General features: G+C 41.5%; 1 protein-coding gene across 4 annotated transcripts in view; it reads right to left on the reverse strand.

The window, feature by feature from the left end:
- zfhx4 (zinc finger homeobox 4) overlaps positions 1-20,037 on the reverse strand; it is a 97,636-nt gene that overhangs the window by 52,313 nt on the left and 25,286 nt on the right. For all 4 annotated transcript variants that reach the window (XM_028004783.1, XM_028004782.1, XM_028004784.1 and 1 more), the window contains exons 2-5: positions 9,867-12,399; positions 9,213-9,425; positions 8,498-8,792; positions 6,315-6,856 (exon numbers count right to left, since the gene is read on the reverse strand). In XM_028004783.1, the coding sequence (XP_027860584.1) occupies positions 6,315-6,856; positions 8,498-8,792; positions 9,213-9,425; positions 9,867-12,353 (3,537 nt within the window). In that variant the 5' untranslated portion in view covers positions 12,354-12,399. The remainder of the gene's footprint in view (positions 1-6,314; positions 6,857-8,497; positions 8,793-9,212; positions 9,426-9,866; positions 12,400-20,037) is intronic.

Genomic DNA, 20,037 nt, shown 5'->3' on the forward strand with positions numbered 1-20,037 from the left:
TGGGGAGTCCAGAGGTAGAGAGGAGGTGAGGGGCGGGGGGTGGCTAGGGTAATTAAGCATCATTTATGAGTGTCAGCCAAAAGCCGGATCAAAGCTGGACATTACACACACAAACACACGCACACCCCCCCATCTCACACAACCATCTGGTAAAGGAGTTAGTAGGAGAATGGGTGCAACTCTTATTAATATCTATGAGGATTATTAAGAAGACAGACGAGGGTGGGGACGTTCGTCCATTCAAACCTGTCTCAAACACAAAGCCATCGGCACAGCATACACACACACACACAAACGCACGCCTGCTTTTATGCTTTAATTAGCCACCACCCCAAGCACCCCGCCCCCTGACCTCTGAAAGATTTCCATTGTAATCACAGCGCAGGTGAAACAGGAGACTATTTGACTAATCTACTAGCCGGCATCAGTTTGCTCGTAGAGAGGGATGAAATGCAACCGTTAAACAGACAAGCTTTTTGGCTTGGGAAAGAAATAAAAAGTGTGAAAATTTGCCTGATCGTGTTTACAGCTCTGAACTTTTCATGCCATCATACGTCTCCATGACAGAAGATGAAAATCTATATCTTGCAGTCAAGTAGCATCTGGCGTGAAGTGTCTGACAAGATTCCCTTTTGAAGAGAATATCAACTCTACGTCTGTCTAGGAGTGCAAGACAAGGACGCCGTTATCAACAGCCTGTGTCTGGAACAGACGTACATGGAGTCAAGTGGAAAAACAGTAACCTGATACCCACATTTGTGAGTGTCTCTATGAATCTATGTAGTACCGCACCTCTGCATGTGCATATTCAGTACATCGATGTGTGTTTGTGTGTGCAGCTGAGAGCCTGCGCCATAAATGAGGCCATGCGTCTGAAATAGACCCAGACATTTTTCTATTATACGGACCAGCACAATGATGTTTTATGCAAATCTATGGGAGTCAATCTCCTGTCCATTTCCCCATCACACAAGTCCAAATGACAGTCCAATAATTTGAGCTGCATATATATTGGGCCATTTGATTTTTAAATGAGAGAGACAGGCTTGACCCCTGCTAATAGTCAAGGCCCCAGTGGTGGACCTAATATCGCTGATGCACAAGCAAAGCTACCACCATCTGAGCTAGATGGAGGAAAATTAAATTCAAAGGCAGGGCCAAGAGAAAAAAAAAATACAGTGAAACACAGAAAGCCTGATCTAAAAATGTAGCCTCCTTTCCTTTCTCTCTCCTCCTATCACTCCTTAGATTAATTCAGCCATACCCCATGACTCCAAGCCTTGGTGTTGCCAAGAGGATCATAGGTAATGAGATGCCCTACCTACTGCTCCCCAGGAGTTGGACCGAAAGAGGGAGGCAGAATGAAAAGGACTCAACAAAGAGTGGGAAAGACATGGCAAAAGAATATATCTAAATGATCCAAAGATTCCAGTTGAATTCAAACTATTGTTCATCATAACCCCTCATCAAACCAAAATAATTGAAGGGAAACTCATTGTGTAAGATTTAATTTAATGGAATCAAATCATTCTATTTCCATACAGTTGACTACAATTAGATTAACATTAAATTAACAGTAGATAGAACATTTATCTAAATGGTCACTTGTCAAAACTGGTACGCAATGTGCCCATGTACGGTATAAACTGATGCTTGTTTGGTAGAAAATGTCAAGCAGCAGATTAAACAAATAAACTGGTAAAGTATGAAAAGGCACAGGGGAAAATTACTAGCACCCACTCCTTAAGTCCACGTTGGTCATAAACTGTGAAAGGTTTTTAAGACTCTTTCAGGCTTAGTTTAAAAAGAGATTAGGAGCAAATGTATAAAGACTAAAATGCTAATAAAATAAGGAAAATAAAGAAATTATGGAAAAAACTATGTGGATCCTGTATGTCCATTTCCATCTGAATTATGACAGAAACTTGGATTGAGTAGAAGTGATTTTAGAACAGTTTAAGATTTATTTGGATAGCCATCTGAGAAACAGGTGCCATGGTCTCTATAACAGTGTGTATGCGTGCGGGGGTGCGCGTGCGTGTGTGTGTGTGTGTGTGTGTGTGTGTGGTCCTCGACTGCGCCACATTGGCCATGAACATTCTCAACTCCTAATGACCCAGGGACAAGCACAACGTAGATCTCAACCTCAAAGCCCTTTTGGGACACATGCACACAAACACATATGTTCACCTCAAACTAAACCCCCTACTTATCCAGGCAGCACTTGTGAATGGCACTGACAGATTTACTCTCAACTCCATGTGCATTAAGGCCAGTGTTTGTTACTGAAATTCATAACGAAGCCATATATCATAATATTCGAGTCTAAACTAAAAACGAGCCAGGTCAGCTATAGACATGCTACGCTACACCTCATAGAGTGGTAGTACAGACACTTTCTCATAACACCTCTTGCTTTGTCAACTTTCTTAGAGGGATGGAAACTTGTACATGGTTGACAGTTGTAATAATAACCTCAAAGTAAGGTTCAACAGACACTGTTTAAAATCTAAATGCAAAAATACAATGTTTAAACTCTAGGCTGTAATTATTCTTATGATGAATAATGCAGGGCCAACCAGACTGCCCACATTTCCGATAAGTGGTGAGTAGCAGGCCTTTATTTTTTCCATGTAAGGCCTATGAGCTCCTTCGCCACCTGCTGTGCCCTGGACACCAGATGATTTGATGTCCATGAACTGCTAATGTCATTTCCCTTTTGCTGTTTCAAAGTCTGGAAAAAAAACGACTTTCAAACTCTCAATTCCCCTCAGAAGTACTCAATGGCGGCTACAAAGCGGCCATAAAATCTCCTGAATATGCTTTTTGTTTGTATCTTCAAATGGTTTCCCATGCCATAAAGATATTCTCTGTTTCCAAAAAGCCAGATGGTAAAGTCGTCAACACTCGGATCTTTTATGCGTGCGGCCAAGCTACCTCTATCCCCATGTGCTTCTCACCTCTGCCAATACATAAAAGGAGAGGTGTTTTTTCTGGTCAAATAAAGAAATGATTTTTTTCCCTCCGCTTTTGCTCTGCAGCTCACTTAGCCCCGTCTACACTTTTTCTAGCTCTCTTTCTCTGTTTTACCACCACATGTCCAAGGGTAAAATAGTGGAATTTCTGCCAGAGGCATTAAAAGCGTCATCTGTGGAACAGATTTGTTGAGGCCTGTGGAATGGGTGGGTGGGTAGATGAGGTACAGGGGTGTTCGGGTGCACTCAGGGGACATTGGGATGACCCTCACTTGCCTTGGCAAAGCTGGCATATGTGTGTCTTAAAAGGTACTTCCTGATTCTGAAAACTGCCTTGAATATATATATATAAAAGTTGAATAGACCTCTAAGGCTTCTCCAGTTTGTACACATTACATTGATATTGTAACCTCTTTGTGTGATTAAATTCCTGCCAATATTTAGTGTAACCTTGGTAACTAAAAGTGGCTCATATGAACTCAGCGGAAAAGGCAGTCAGACGTGATTCCACTCTTTTAAATGCTTGTACATGTGTGGAAACAAAGACACATGGACTAGTGCTCAAATCTTCCTTTGACAAAAAGGAGATTATGATTTGAGTCAACTAATCATGCTGATTCAATATGCTACGGCCTCAGGTAATGGAGTATAATGTGAAAGCTGCACATTCGCTAAGAATTTGTCAAGTTCCCCTGAGCAGAGACGTCTCCAGTTCATCTCATGCCAAGTTCAGCCCTTGCCAGACTGTTGACAATCTTGTGTTAATATGAACATCCTGTTGAAGTTAGCAAAGACTGTTTTACATAACCCCGAGAATGCCAATTAGTCTAGTACAGTTAGGACTCAGAGATTTCCTAAATAAATGCAAATCCTTAAAAAAATAAGGAATAATATTTCAATAAAAGCAAAAAAACAATAAATAAAAATGTTGATGTAAAATTTGATAGGTGAAGTGGCTAATTAAAAAAAAACAAAATGACTGTTGACTATTTAGCTAAAGAAATGTGATTCACATGATGTGGAAATGCATCAAGAATTTGCCTGGTGGGGAAAAATCAGTTAACCATAATTAGCCAATTTCCACTTGATCAACACTAGCTGGTCAATGATCAGTGGTAAATGTACCATGCCAAAGTGCTACTAAACTGTTCGGATCACAACACTGTTCGTTGTGAAAGGTGTTACTAAGAGAAGAAGCTTTGGTATCTGCAAGTTTTTTTTCTTCATTTTACTAGCTTGTAGCTGTTCATTGAGGCTGCTGCAGCAAATGGAATCATAAATTCTGTCAATTTTTTCCTTCCCCATTTCATACTTGGGGAAGGTATGAAGGTAATTAATGACTAATGCTTCAGTCGTTAATTACTTTCTCTGGCATTAAACAGGCTGAGTTTTAGCATTATGTCAGACTTTGACTAGACTACTCCAAAGACTTTTTTTTGGTTTCATTTGGAGTCATTTATTGATGAAATTCCAGATTATGTTTTAAAAGAATGGAATTCGTAGAGAAATTCATACCATCTGATGGTATGATGGTTTGTACAGCTTTTTGATAATCATCTTTTGCAAAATGCATTTTGGATTTCCTTGGTTTATCATTGTCAGATATTTAAATATGTTTGACGATCTGAAATATTTCAATGTCACAAAAAATCAAAGCAGGGCAGTAAGGACGCCGTACATTCTCAAGGGAATACACACACGGACAGGTGTTTTTCATTAGTAATTCTAAAAACACTAATTGCTAATATAAGATGCTAACGACAGTCCACAATGTCAACCGTAATCATTTTGTTTTCGTTTTGAATTAGTAAAACTCTAATTTACAGCTACTGCTGTCTCACACACACGGTGGGATCCAGCCTCTGCTGCTAATCTAAATAATTAGTAACTGCTCACGAAACAATATTTTAAATACTGGTAAATATAGTTCTGAATAGAAAAGTCAGTATAGCTTTAAAAAACAAAGATCTAAAAGGCAGTAACACATCTCTGAGTGGTGCATCTTTAGCATTATGTTGTGTGTCTTAGCTTAAATATAGTAAATCACCTCTTGATAAGAAAATGAAAAGGAAATAAAACTATGATTTTTTTTATTATTTTTATTGTTTTAAAATTGTGCAAATCATCTAAATAAAACTCTACCCAATTACCACTCATTCATGTTTATGTACTCTTCCTGCGATTGTTCCCACATCTACGGCATAACAACATACAAACGTATACACATTTACACACAACTGCGTCTCAATGCCCAATCTTGCATATTGCTGTAAAGGAGACCTCATTATTGTAATGCACTTGATTCTATCCTGTACGTTGAGGCCTCAGAAATGTAGCAACATCCTATTAAGCTGAAGGAGATGTCTCACAGCTCAAATTACCCGAAAACATTGCCAAATATTGGACATGTTGGAATTTCTTCGCAAAAGCTCTATTCCTTTAAGTGTATAACATTTAATTACTTATTTAGCTGAGTTCCTGCTGTGTTGCATCCTTCTATAATAGCTAACAAACATAAACAATAAAGCATGTCATCAGTAGATGATCTTTAGTTCAACATTTCTTCTTTTCAACCAAAAAAAAAAAAAAAAAAAGAATGTTTGTCTGCTAAGGAGACACATTATGTACACTTGGAACATGATATATCAAGATAAAGGCAAAAAATGCCCATTCCACCGAGAATGCATATTTTAAAATCTATTTTCGCAAACATAAACACTGCATTCAAACTGCTTATTTTTGTGCACAGAAAAAAAAGGCAGATCAAATATCAAGAGTAACATTCACAACATTTTGCCTTTCCCTTAGCCCAGGAGAAAACTAATATGCATTGGCTATGCCTAACATTACATTTATTATTATTATTTTTTAATAATTCTAGAGCTATTTATTACAGTGAAGACAGCTGACGGTGGTAAATCATGTAGGATAATTTAAAGTCACTGATATTACATGACCGTGTGTGTAATAGAGCTGAACAGCAAGCAGGAAATGTAACAGTATCAAATGGAGATCTGATTCGGTACTCTCACAGTGACCTTTTTTTTTTTATCTTTGTCGTTCCATTCTCATGGGAACTTTTTATCTGTGTGACGATGCACTTAAGAGGACAGGAAGGATTTGTTTAAAACAAAAAGATGTCAGTTCATTATGCATTACCGTACTTTACCAGTCCCTCCAATGGAAGCAAACGGTAAAATCTATTTTCTTTAAGAAATATTTCTCATGTGATCAATGACATCTGGGACTTTTTATCCCGCTTCTTTGAAATGAGGGTGATTTTTGCATAATTGATTGCAGGCAAAGAGTTTTGTTTTGTTTTTTGTTTGTTTTTTTTACCTTGTAGAGGCGGATGGCGAACTCGTGCCTCTGGTTGGTGGCATGTAGTCTCAGTTTATCCACACTGTTGCTGTAGTAGTCACAGGCATTGCACTTGAGGTGCACCGGATTGCCAATCGCCACGCACTTTAATCTCCACTGGTTGGCCTTGCCTCCTTCCTTAATGTGAGCCACCAGCTGATGTTTCTGCATATGCTTGTCTGTCTTGCAGTGCAGCTGAAAGTTGGCCTTGAGCTGCGTGTTGTAGCTGCAGAGCTTGCACTGGTAGACATCACCCACCACGCAGCGCCACTCCTCTTCAGGCAGGGAGCGCTCCGCGTTGATGTGGGCGTTGAGGGCCTCTAGGCTGTCTGTGGAGTAGCAGTTGCACACGGCACACTGGTAGAGGCGCAGCGAGGGGTCGCTGATGGGTGGTGACAAGGCAGAAAGGGAAGGGTCTGCTGAGGACATGCCCCCCATTCCACCTGAAGACACCATGGATAGATCATCTGCCATCAGCTGACCGCTGGCAAGGCGCAACTCTGCTGATAGGTCATTATTCACTACAGAGAAAATGAGTGAAAACACAAGTTAGGCAGCGAACTGGAAATAAATTAAGACAGTGTAAAAGGTAAAAATTGCTTTTGCACAGCGCAGAAAGGTAACAAGTTAAATGAAAGGAAGGAAAAGAAATATGCCAGCTATACAAATCTGAGGTGAAAGTGAAAAGGCTAACATGCATATGGGGAGAAAAAAAAGGAAGATACACTTTTTTATTAAATGAAATTAAGTGCGGAAAAGAAGCTTCACCCATGCAGGCCTCTCCTGCACAAAGGGGTTTGATAAAATAAAGCCTTGCAGAGAACTAAGGCTACTTACAAAGTCTTGTCTATAAAAAACCCTAATAGGATTGAATCAGGATCAATTACAATCATCCTTTTCAAATTGCTAACTCGCTCATCAGGTAGCTTTAATTACTGCTCTCAGCAACAGTGGCACAATGGTTTTAGGGCTGCGGGCTTTTCTTGCTTCAACCAAAGATTTGAAAAGCTGATCAATGCATTACACACACGTTTCTTTTTCCTCTGCCCACCAACCCTGGGACAAAAACGAGATCTGCAATTCATGCAAATGTAATTAACTCACGCATTTGATCCCTTCATTGTCCCTCCATGCATGTTACCAAAGTTAATCATGGTTTTCTTTTTTTGTTTGTTTTTTTTTAATTTAAGATATCACATCTAAACAGATTGTTTAAAAAAGTAATTTGTCCACTTAGGGCATGTATAAATAAACAGAACTTCACCAAGTAAAATAAACTTACAGCAGGTTTAAATGATAAGGTAAACACTGCGGAAACGGAAAATATGCATTAATGCATGTATGCATTGTGCTGAATATGGATCTGAATTTGAATCGGTTTCCTGCTCCCACCATTTATACCTATGTACATCTGCACTCACTATGGGGAGCTGTGAGTTATCAGTGTAATTCACTGAGAGTACATCTGCTAGCTGGGCTGTGACCTCCACACTAGAGGAGGGAGTGGGTGTGCAGCACTGCAGGGTCATTGTTAAATCTCTCTCACTCCTACGGGAATCCGCTTCCTGCTGTTTGTTGGGGTGTGTGCGTGTGTGTGCGTGTGTAGGCATGTGCGAATCCATCTCTGCAGAATGAGTAAAGGTTGGACGGTGTGTGTATATTGTGGTGATGGCAGTTGTGATGTAGAGACGGGTGGATTAAGCTGATTTAAGAAAATTACAAACGAAAGATTAAGAATAATTCTCGTGTGGCATCTCATAATCATTTTTTAATCAGCGAGAGGGGTCAAAGAAAGGAGACAATGACAGAGGCACCATATGAGAGCAGAGATAAGAGAGAAAGAAATCAAGAGAAGGATAAGCGTAAAGGGGCTAGGGCAAAAACGATGGAAAGTGACAAAGAAGGTGAGAGGGCACAAAGATTGATGAAGACGAACTAGAAGAAACACGCGTAGATAAAAGAAAGCATACCAAGATGGCATCAGATAAATTAGATACTACAGATAAAACTGCTTGTGGGAAACAATGAACCAAAAACAACATAAAAGTGAAGTTTATGAGCAACAATAATTCAAAAAAGGAATTGTTGGGTTTATAACTGACTCATCTCTAAAAGCTGTTAGGGATGCCAATCTCAATCTTATGAGGCAACATTTAAATCACCTAGGCCAGATCCAAGAGCAGCTGCAGTTGCAGGATCTAGCTGAAACGGGTTAATCATCATTTGGGCATCTGGTCCACCGCTGCCAGCTGGATTCTCCAATTTAACCCCGGCGAGCCCCATGTTCTGAGCCAGGTAGTACTGGTAGAGCTCTGCCTCGGCCGGGGCCAGGCCCAGATGGAGGCTGTGTTGGATCTGTTTCATGTTCTGCTGCAGGAGCATCATGTTGTGCATGTGCTTCTCGCTGGTCATGTGTATTCGTAAGTTCCGTGCGACATTGGTCTCGTAGTCACACACCTGGTGAAAAAATTAAGGTTTCATATTCAGCATGACTGGTTACCTCAATATTACTTTACACTGCAACGTAAGAAACAGTTTGTATGTACGAACTGATTTACGGCTGCATGATGTCTGGAATGGAAACTAAGAAATCAAAAGCAAAATTTCAATATTAACCGACAAAACACAACTTATCCATGTGTTAATAGTCCTGGTGCAAAGATGCTATGTTTTGAATTGATGTAACAATAATTAGATATTGCTTGAATATATAAGACACTGTTTTATTATAGAGGTCAGATGATCTGGTTGAGAAAAATAAATAATAGACACAGTGACGCACAGAGAAATAACTGGCTCATTGTGCAGACAGTGCAACAAGCTAATTGGCATGTGTACTCTCTCTATGCTACAATGATGCTCTGTTTATTTCAATACCTCACAGCGCCAAGTGGGCTTCTGCTTCGGCTTTGATGGAGAGGGTGCGCTGCAGCTTCCACCAAGGCTGGCACTAGACACAGGGTTGGCATGGTTGTGATTATATGGTGCCTCACTGCCACCATTCTGGAGTGTTTGCACATTATTCAGGTGCTTGTCTGACTGCATGTGGATGCTAAGGTTTCCTTTGGTGGTAGTTGAATAATTGCATACCTAAAAGAGAGGGATTGTTTCAAAAAATAAAAAAAAACAACAAAACATTAAAAGCATTTATGACAAACAGCAAGAGGTATCTGATGAATGAATAATCAGTTAAATTGAGACCAGCTTTAATTATCTCAAGTACACTTTGTTGACACAGGCACTTTGTTGTATATCTTCTCCTTTGAGGACTATCTTGAAAACTGTTGTGTTATTATTATTACATATCCTAACTGACACATGCCTGATGAAACGGCTTAAAAATAAATTTGCCCTATTAAACTTGTAGAGACTACTCAATTTTTTAAGCATGTTATGTAAGCAAATTGAAATGTTATGGTGAAACTGTCAAAAAGGATACAAAAAAATAAACACAAATACACATTATTTTAAATAAAAAATAAAAAAATAAGTCAAACAAAATCCATTAGATAAAATAAAGGATGGACAGACCTCACAACGGAAAGGCTTGTATCCACATGTATAGCTTTCGCCTCTAGCTAAACGAGGGTGAGGTTGTCCTGTGCGGCAGTACACACACGATCCACCAGACTCCGGATGTTTTTCCTTCATGTGAGCGTCCAGTGTTTGCTGGTACTTGTAGTGCCAGTTACACTTTGGACACTTTAGTGTCTTGCAGGAATTGCGTGAATGCATCATTGTCATGTGTCCTCCTAGAGACCGAGAGGATCCCAAGACTGTGTCACATTTGGGGCACTCCACCCCACTGCCTGGGGATCCTTCACCTGGACCAGGGGTACCTGGAGTCCCTGGCGTTCCAGGTGTACTAGCATTTCCTGTGTTTTGATGTAGCGGACCTGGACTCTCGTCATCTCTGCGCAACATCATCATGTCAAGTGGATTGGAGGATGGTGATAACCCGTCCCGTCCTGCTAGGCCATCAGTGGTTGAGTCATTGCTGTTCTCACGCTCTCTGCCAGCTGATAGGGCAGTGGACAGAAGGTGCTTTTCCATCTCCAGTTTCTCAGAAATAGGCAGGGCATTAGACGAGGTGGATGCAGGGCCTTTGCTTTCACTGCTCAACTTAAGCACACTGTTGGAAAGGGGGGGAATACTTTGGTTTAAGAGAGGGAAATCTTTGCTACTGGTGCTATCGGCCCGTTGGCTCGCCATTGCCATGGTTATGATCTGTTCCTCCTCCTCATCTGCCTCCATTTCTACTCCTCCACCAAGTGAATAAGCATCCTCATCCTGTTCTGGACTTTCTTCTCCCACTGTACCGGGTTCCCGCTTAATGGACGGGTACTGGCTCAGGTCCGGCCCATTGGGTTGCAAAGTGCATGTGTCCCTAACGTGGCCTTTGAAGTCACTGTCAGAGTTCTGTCTTTCTAGGCTACCACCAGTGGCAGCAGCGGCAGAACTCCCACTGAGGGTCCTGTGGGCACCAGCCCCTCCCCCGAGGTTTGGGTTGGTCTCAGCCTTTGGCATGGTTTGGGTTCTGGGGGTTTGGTCAGTAGAGGAGCTGCTGGCACTGCCCTTCAGGAAGGCAAACCCTGCCTGAAGAGAATCTGCATTCTCCCCACTATTGTGGAAAGCATTCCACAAGCCACGGAGCCCCGTGTCTGGCCCCAGGAAGTTGGCAGGTGAGGGAAAGTGGGGTAGCACAGCGTTTGGGGGTTTTTTTGGTTCCAGAAAGCTTATAAGAGGTTCTTTGTCCTTGCCGATGCCCTGGATGATGGCAGAAACATGCTTGTTGCTCAGAAGCTTCTGTTCCTGCTCATTCAGGGTCATACGGTGGTCATGGACAGCATGTGTCACGAAGGAACGGCTGTAGCCAAAAGACAGCTTGCACAGGAAACACATCAGAACAGGTTTCCGCCGCCCATCAGCCACACAGCCCTCAAATTTGGACAAGTCCACATTGTTGGGGACATCTTTGGACACACAGGAGTTTTTGGCTGCACCTTCCGCTGTTAGATAGTCTTTGTCATTCTTGTGGCGGAGGTCATAGACACGGAAACTGTGCAACACAGGACCAGCGCCCACCAGCCCTCCAGCTGAGGTATTTGGGAAGGAGGGGTGGTCAGCCGCTAGTGATTTGCTCCCAAGGGATGAGGCGATGTGGAAGGTGTTAATGATCTGGGGGTAGAAGGACATGGGTGCAGCGGGCTGCTCCAACCGTTCCCCTCCTGGACTTAGGCCACTCTGGCCACTGTTGCCCTGGGCACTAGGGAAGGTCTGGGGTGACAACAGGCGCCTGAATTGAAGAGCCCCAGAGAGCCCCCCCTGGTTGCCACGCTGCTCTTTGGAGTCCTCCAGGATAAAGGCAGAGCCATCGGGCTGGTAGATGATCTCACCACACAGGTTCTCCACATCACTATCCTCTTCCATCTCCATTTCACTGTTCATATCCCCTACATCTGCAACACCAACCTCACGTTCTCCTTCATCCTCACTCTCCTCCCCCATCATCCCTTCAATCTCCTCATCCTCTTCATGATCTCCAGCAATAGGCAGGCGGGCATTAGGGCAGTGGTGCTCCATATATTTTTGTAAACTGGAGAAGGAATTAGAACATTCGTTGCAGGGGATCTCCTTTGCCGGTGCCACAGGGGATGTGGCAGGGGCAGAACAGTCCGAACCCAGAGCTGCTCCTCCTCCTACTCCTGGTAATGTTCCGGTAACACTCCCTTTGTTACCGGAAGTAAAGCTTTCTCTCCGACTCTGATCAGTTACAGGGTCGATAGTTGCACTGACAGTGGTAGGGGTAGTAGTGGATCTACGTGGACTCACAACTGGCCCTCCAAGGCCATTCTCCGACTCTCCAATGGCAACAGGTGACGACTGGTTGTTGGTGCTGTTTGTGACAGTGGTCTCCGTGGAGACAACTGAGTTGTCCTCAGCAGCAGCATCCAACCTCTGGCCACCATAGTCCTGCTGCCGGGATGACACCATAGGGGGAGAGTCACAAGTTGCCATGATGACCACTACATAGGGATCTCATCTCATCGAGCCCAACAGGGACCTGATTTAAGAAGAGAAAAAAAGAACATTTATCATCCAAGTTGTGTTGTGGAACTGTGATACAGTACACCTATATTTAGAAGGCATAAGATCAATTTATTCAAAACTAGTTTTTGTTCAGTCATTTAAAACAATTTGACAGGCAGTTAAAACAACATAATTAAAAAAAATTAGAAAACAACAATCTTGTTCTTTATGAGAAATAAAAATGGAGGAGAATATTACCAGTCCAGAGTTACTAATGGAGAGTGTGCAAAGGAAAGTCATCACATTGACCAGAATGAAGCACAACACAGAGTGAAATATATAGCAAAACACTACAAAAACAAAAATCAAAGACAATCTACAATAATTACTTGTTTTTTCATGTAACGTAGGACAGCTTAAAGTAAAGAGTCACAAAGAATGACCAGATCACAAAGGACCAGCTTCCATGAGGAATGATGTTTGGAATACCAGTGAGATGTTATCAATCTTGGATTGCAGCCCATCTTTCAACCCCGCTTTACATCTATCCCTTGGCTTTTCACAAGGTACAAATGCTAAGCTACCAACAAACACACAACACAGGAAATATCATCCTAAATCCAGTGGCACTCACTCAAATAATTATATGGTGTAATCACAAGCATAATGTCTTTCAAAAAGCTTAAGATCCACAACTATATTTCTACTAAAATACATTATTGTTGAGACACTTACTTTAAATGACAACTATCCCTGTTTCTTTTTTTCTTGAGACAGAACTTCATTCAGAAGCTTGAGTGTAAATGAGATACCCTTAAAAGAAAACCTTAAAGAGCTATGTTAACCTTTAACCCAATCCACCTGCTGCTTAACTCTCTTTTGTTTCTGTCTGCGTTTTCCTCATAACAAAGCCACAAAGCAATTAGGGGATTAATCCACAACAATCCAGGGCTAAACAAAGCTGGTGGGAGGGACAGTAAAAGCGTGAGGAATGAAATCATTTCAGGGTGCATGTGTGTGCGTACGTTTGCTACAATCAGGTTTAATCTGATATATCCAAGAGATAATTCCATTGGACCATTAATACTAGAGAAATTGTGTTTCTGTCTCACTTTGCATATTTATGTTTGTCAGATTAAAGACAAAAATACAAAAAGGAGATAAACAATGTGGCAATCAGTTACGCGTGGATGCAACAGAAGGAAAAGAAATAAACATGTAATATGTTCATGACATCATCGACTACCAAGTATAAGAACTGAAAGCCCACCACACCAGGATTAAATATATACATATATATATATACACAGACATCTATTGTGTAGATTCTATGCATAGGTTTTTAATAACCTTTTTTGTTGTTTTTCTGCTTTATTCAACAATAACTGCTGTCGTCATCCACATCACGTACCTCAACATGCAAACACATATGTTTTTATGTTAACTCTAATTGTAATTGCAAAAGCATTAGCAGCAATTAGCCTTGCATTCTAATACAAGGAGATGAAATGGGGCAACTGCATCAAGCCGCAAGCATGTATGGTAATGACGCACACATGAAGTTCTTACACTAATGTATAAGCTTAGCATAAACTTTGCTGCGTTGCGTGATTGTCTGAAATACAATTGAAATGTTGTGGTGGTGTATGGAAAGAAAAACGTTTGACAAAAAAAAGGCTTCTAACAATTTGTTTCAACTTTTTTTTTGTTAATATCAGTCATAGTTTGCGTCCCAGAAATACTAAAATAAAATGTTGTGCTTCTTCATGATGTCTCACAAACCCACAGTTGGATGTTTTCATATCTTTCTCCAGTGTCTGTCTTCCAAAGAGCCTGTTTAACATGTGATTGTGGGTAAAGCCTCTCCCCAGCAGTGGGTTTGATGGGTAATGCGACACATACAACAGGATTTACTACATGTCAGTGGTGTCATTTTGCTTCTTAGTTCATCGGGGAGCGACCTCTTTGAATTGTAGCTCGGACATAAAACATTGTGGTTTATGAATTATGCATCTCTTTAAGAATGGAATTATGTCTTACAGTTAAGCCAGTGTGTTAAGCACTTGGAACTGACACATCATCCCCCCTAATACTAACAGGTTAAAAGCTGTTTACATGTGCGCTGCCTGCCAACAATAACATAAGAGTCAATTATTTTTCTTACCTCTGATTCCAATTGACCCTGCAACGTTTTTTCCATAAATAAAGCACTGACAATGTCCAGAACATGTAGTGATAAATGTTTGGTGTTAAATACATCATTTTTGCTTTTAGTTAGGTGTACTCAATGTTTCTCCCTTCATTCAAGGCAAACAGCTAATAGGAAGCGTTTGTTAAAGTAAAAATGAATAAAAATGCAGAATAGTCAAACAGGCCCATAAACCACATATTAATTCTGAATTCCCCATGACTGACTGTGTGTAAGTGTTGTAACTTGTCATAGTTTCTTAGCTAGGAAGAGGTTAAATATGGCACAAGATCTTTCAATGTTTAAATGTCTCAATATTTCTGCATGTGACTGTGGGGAGATTAAACAAACTAACCGTTTCTGGCTTCACTCCCTGATCGCTATGTTCGAAACTCTTAATCTGAAGCACAAAACAAACAAGTTTCTGAGTTGTTTTATGGAGTACACTGCTAAAGATGCAGTTGGGCTGACAGTATATTATGAGCATTCAAAGACTCTCCACAATCACTAAAGGTTTTTTTGTCCTTTGTTTTTTTTTTAGTGGCAGCCATATAGGCACCTTCTAAAACAAAGGAGACAAACAACTAGTAAGCATTGTCAGCAGACCTCGGCTAGTTAAGCAATACTAAACTTTACGGTCTGCTTAAGGGACTCCTAGCAGAACCAAACTAAGCTGCTTGACTGTATTTATTCAGTTCAATTTCAAAATGTTAAAAGCACAGCTTGAGATGCATGTAGAATTTATGTAGAAATTATCTGTGAAAACACAAAAAACAACATTTTGATTGCTTTTCTGTTATGAGGACCTAGTTAGAATTAGCCGTAATTAAAAACCACAATATGTAGATTAGTAAAACCTGAAGTGGATTATTCTACAATAAGAATTTCTCATCTGTTTTTTTGTTCTGTGAACTCAATATTATGCTGTCTTGTCTCTTCAGCTGAGTGTACTGTTATGGTTACAGACAACTCACTGCATTCTCTTGATAGTAAACAAACCAGACAAGTCCATCACCAGTTTATCTGAAGTTAAAGTTTAGTTTTAGATACAAAGATGCTCAACATTCACCAATCCATAAAGTACTTGTAGTCATCTCCCTTCTAACTGCTCTTCAGTGTCTATGCTTTCACACCTTTTTCAGCAGCAGTACCCATTTGTCCTTCTTTTAAGGCAGATCATATTACTACCAGCTAAGAAACATTCCTGTTTCTCTCCCCCACTGGCTTCCTTCGCTCTGCTAACCAACCAGACTACTTTCATTTGCAAAAGAGAAACAGACAGACAGATACATAGAGAGAAACTAACAATGAAGGGCTTTTTTTCCACAATGCAGAAACAGTTCCCTTCTTTTAACAGGAGAACAAAGGAGGTGGCCTGAGCTGCTCCTACCTCTGTTTTTTAATTAAGCATGTCCCCCTTGCTTTCACACATATACACATGGACACTGGCTGACACAAACACACATCTACACGCACACGCAGTGAGACAGACACACATAACATTAAGGTAATTAAAGTGGCAGATCAGATCCACTGAGGCAAATAATAGCCCAGGAATGCCTGCTTTGGACACCGCAAGTTCTGATGGGTGAAAGGGGCTAAGAAACTCCTTAGCCTTTTGTTTTTCTCCACCCGCCCCTTTGCTCTTTCCCTTATCCTTCCATCTGCTTTTCAGTAGCCCCCTGAGAGGCCGAGAAGCAGTCAGTGGGAGGGGATTTCTTTTTTATTTTAGTCTTTTACAACTTTTCATCTTTTAGACTCAAATTAATCATAGTATGCTTCCATTTCAGCTTGACGCTACAGAAGCTAAATGCAATAGTCTACACAAAAACAAAGTTGCATACAGGCTTCCAAATATGCTAAAGCACGTCTTTTAGGATTTTTAGCTTATACATGTATAATTAATACGCTGATACAACAGGGCTCCAACAATATGCAAACCTTTCAGACCTGAGCTACTGAGCAGGTGCTGATGTCACGGTCTCCTCCTGTTTTCCCTGTCTTGTCAGGCTATCGCGCATTAGCCGGAGTCACAGCCTGTTATATGTCAAACCTGTAATTGCAGTGTCGCCACACTGCCGTCTTTGTTTACACCGCAATCTGCTGGATTCAAATTCTTCATCGCTTACTGTCTGACATTTTATTTCAAAGGCAACAAGTGCTATTAAAGCAGTGGTGAATATTTACAGCCTTTTATAAATACTGGGATTTGACATATCCTTGATCTGTGAGGCGGACGGCAAAGTTCAAAAGTACTTTTTTTTTTTTTTACTCTTGTTTAGCTGAGGGAATGTGAGAACACATTTAATGAGTGGTAAGAATACAACCAGGCCAAATGTCCAACGCGACCCAAGACGACTAATGTCAAACAACAAAGTCTGAAGTCAGCATGAAACTATAGATGTGTGTCCATTCTTTAAGGTCTCCAAGAAGGTTAGCCCTCTCCCTGCATGTGGCCCCTCAGTCCGACACCAAATCTTCTATCAAAATGTCACCGAGCATTAACCAAAGACAAAGGGGAGAGATGGAATGAATGTCTTTGCATCCATCTCCCACTGTCAGCGCCATGAATAGGCCTACTCTGTCTAATTAGACCTGTTTATTTGTTGCCATGCAAAGATGAAGGGACGAAAAACAAACTGGATAAAGGAGGAGGAGAATTACCTCCCTTCCTCACAATGCAAGAGAAGCTTCGGTTGCCATCAAAGAGCCCCGGTGCATGTATGCACAAACACATATGCACATGTGCACATGATCACAGAGGAGAGCCTAATGCTCTGTTTAAAATCTTAAAAGAAAGGAGAGAGGGAGAAAATGGGAAAGGATAGGAGCGGTGGGGGGGGGGGTAGTGCTTTTAGCATGACCAACTGTTTTTTGTCTTCTTTGCTCCTTAACACACACAAAGGGTTTTAATGCAGCCTCTGTTTGTGGCCTAAAGGTGTAATTTTAGACACAAGTTTCAGTAGATCTTAGCAGTGCCTCCCCACACCCTTTTTTGTCCCCCTGTCCTCTCCGTTGTGTCTCCTTTGTGAGCAAGGGCCTTCATTACCAAGAAACACCTTGTCATTATTGCATTGGACAGCCCAGACATCTTAAGATCCACTTTAACACAGTAATCCTGTGAAACAAATTACTCACACTTCTAAAATGTCTTTTAGAAAAATTTGGAAAACCTAAGGCTGGTTTACATCAACAATGATATGGGACTGTTAAATGTGAACGAACGAAAAACAAGACTTACAGGAGGTGGGGCTATGAGGGGAGAATGTGGAGGACAGAAGAGGCATTTTTATCCTTTTCTGAGACCAGGTATGTGGGTTCTATCCCTCAGGTTGATGACAAGTAAATTGGTCTCATTGGTTGCTCAGGTAACATTACACCTAACTCCCCTCTGGCTGATATTTCATTGTTAGGGAGAAAAAAACCCCCAAAACAAAACAAAAAAAAAATAGGTTGACATTGGAGATGAAAGGAAACAAATGAGATTCATGTATGCAAGTGTACATGTATAGGCAGACCAGAATTTATTGTATGTTGTTGTTATCATCATTAACCTTCTTAACAATCCATGGCAATTTGAGTCTTTTTGGATGTGATTGAGAACTGATTACAGAAGCTTCTGTCCAAACGTCAACCAGACAGACCCAAAGACATTCACTCCAAAGATTTCCAATTCAGTTTGCGATACTTGTGTAGACTGCTTACCCTAAAGGTCAGTGTCGGCGATTATCTGCTGCTTGTACAGCTTCATAGAGACAAAGTTTAATGGATTAAAGGCAACTTTGCCTGGATTTAACATTCTTACAAGTGGACTTTGGGCTTACGCAGGCCAGTTTAAATATATACCCAGGCCTCACGGCTTTGAATAGGCTATATTTCAGACTAAATTCAAAGAGAAACACAAAAATAAACAGTGAGACACTGCTGGGTCACAGTCCCCACTTACTGCCCTTGCTAAAGATTTTTTCTGGCATCAAAGGAGAAGCCAATCTACATAGCTAATGCCTCCACTTTTTCCCCTCCCTTTGCACGAAGTGAAAACAGCAAAGACCGAGCAGAGTGAAAAAAAAAATGGGGATTTTTCTTTTGCCGACAATCTGGAAACACTCTCCAGTTAATTAGAGTTGATTGGAAATGAACCGCACAAACAAAGGGCAGCCTATGTCCTGGCTATTACAACCAGGCATGCTTGTGTGCACGTGCACCAAAGGTTACTTAAGCCACCTTGGGAGTGCAAGATGCTTGCAGCTTGATGATGTGGACTCTTCTCACTTTTTTTTATTTTTACTTCCCCATTCTGCCCCCCCCCCAACCCTCCCCACACCCATTGCTCCTCCAACGAAGCCCAGTGCTGTGAAGAATGTGTGACGACCTCCACTGCCAGGGAGCAAAACTTCCAGCCCCTTATGCCACAAAAGCCAAGAAGGTAATTAAGTTTGAAAGAATAGAAGCACTACCACAAACAATGTGGCAGTGTCCATGGGGAGGGATATATGTGTGTGCACGTTGGATGGGGGGTGGGGGGAAGTTCATAGGGTGGGGGTCAGAAAAGCCATTAACATTCAGGGGCTGGGTGAAAGAGAGGAACGAGGGCAAAGGGGAACTGAGGATGGCATTCGTTCTCTTTTTGCTTCCCCGTCTTTCTCTGTCGCAGCATGACTCGCTCGTTCATTCGCATTATTTATCTCTCTTCTTTTTATTTTTTCCTCAATCAGCCTAACAGCTGGCATGAACCCCCTGTTCCTCCCTCAACATCACTCCTACCCATATGAAATAGCTCCGTTTTGCTTTATTTTACATCCCTTCATTGGGTGGGTGTCTGTCCTTGTTAAGTGAGGGGTTCCCCCAAGCACAAACCTTCAACCACGCACACAGTTTCAAACTAGCCTCTGACTGTCTGCATGTTCTGTCTTCAGGCTAAAGCATCCAAGAAAAATCTGACAGGTATACAAGGCATCCTGGTTGGATACCACTTGAGAGCACTAAGGACAAACTGAATTAGCACCCCTCAAACGCATGCTTACACATGCAAACATTTGCATTATGCGATCCCAAAGAAATACACAGGGAGCTTTCATCTTTTTTGCCACATCTCCAGAACAGCAACAAAACTCAATTAGCAAAGAATGTAATTTTATTTACAGAGTTCCAAGTAATCACACACACACACACACGTCCCCACACCTCCGCACGCATTCACACGCACAGACTTGCACAGTTTAGGCAAACTGTCCCTCTCCCACGTGGTTGGAGCTAAGAAAGAAGTATTCATCGCCCATGCGTGTGTATGTGTCGGCGCAAGTGAATCCGGGTGTGTGGCTGCGCGAGAGCGGGCGTGGGCATGTGTGTGTTTTTTACAGTGGAACGATCATGAGACGCATTTACGTCAGATGAGTGATTCAGGCTAACCACTGCTAATTTCAATGAAGGCTTCTTCTCAGGATGGATGGGCTGCTGTGAGAATGAGAAAAGTTAGCAATCAAG

The sequence above is a fragment of the Xiphophorus couchianus genome, chromosome 21, assembly GCF_001444195.1.
Source record: "Xiphophorus couchianus chromosome 21, X_couchianus-1.0, whole genome shotgun sequence".
In the NCBI taxonomy this organism is placed as follows: domain Eukaryota; kingdom Metazoa; phylum Chordata; class Actinopteri; order Cyprinodontiformes; family Poeciliidae; genus Xiphophorus; species Xiphophorus couchianus.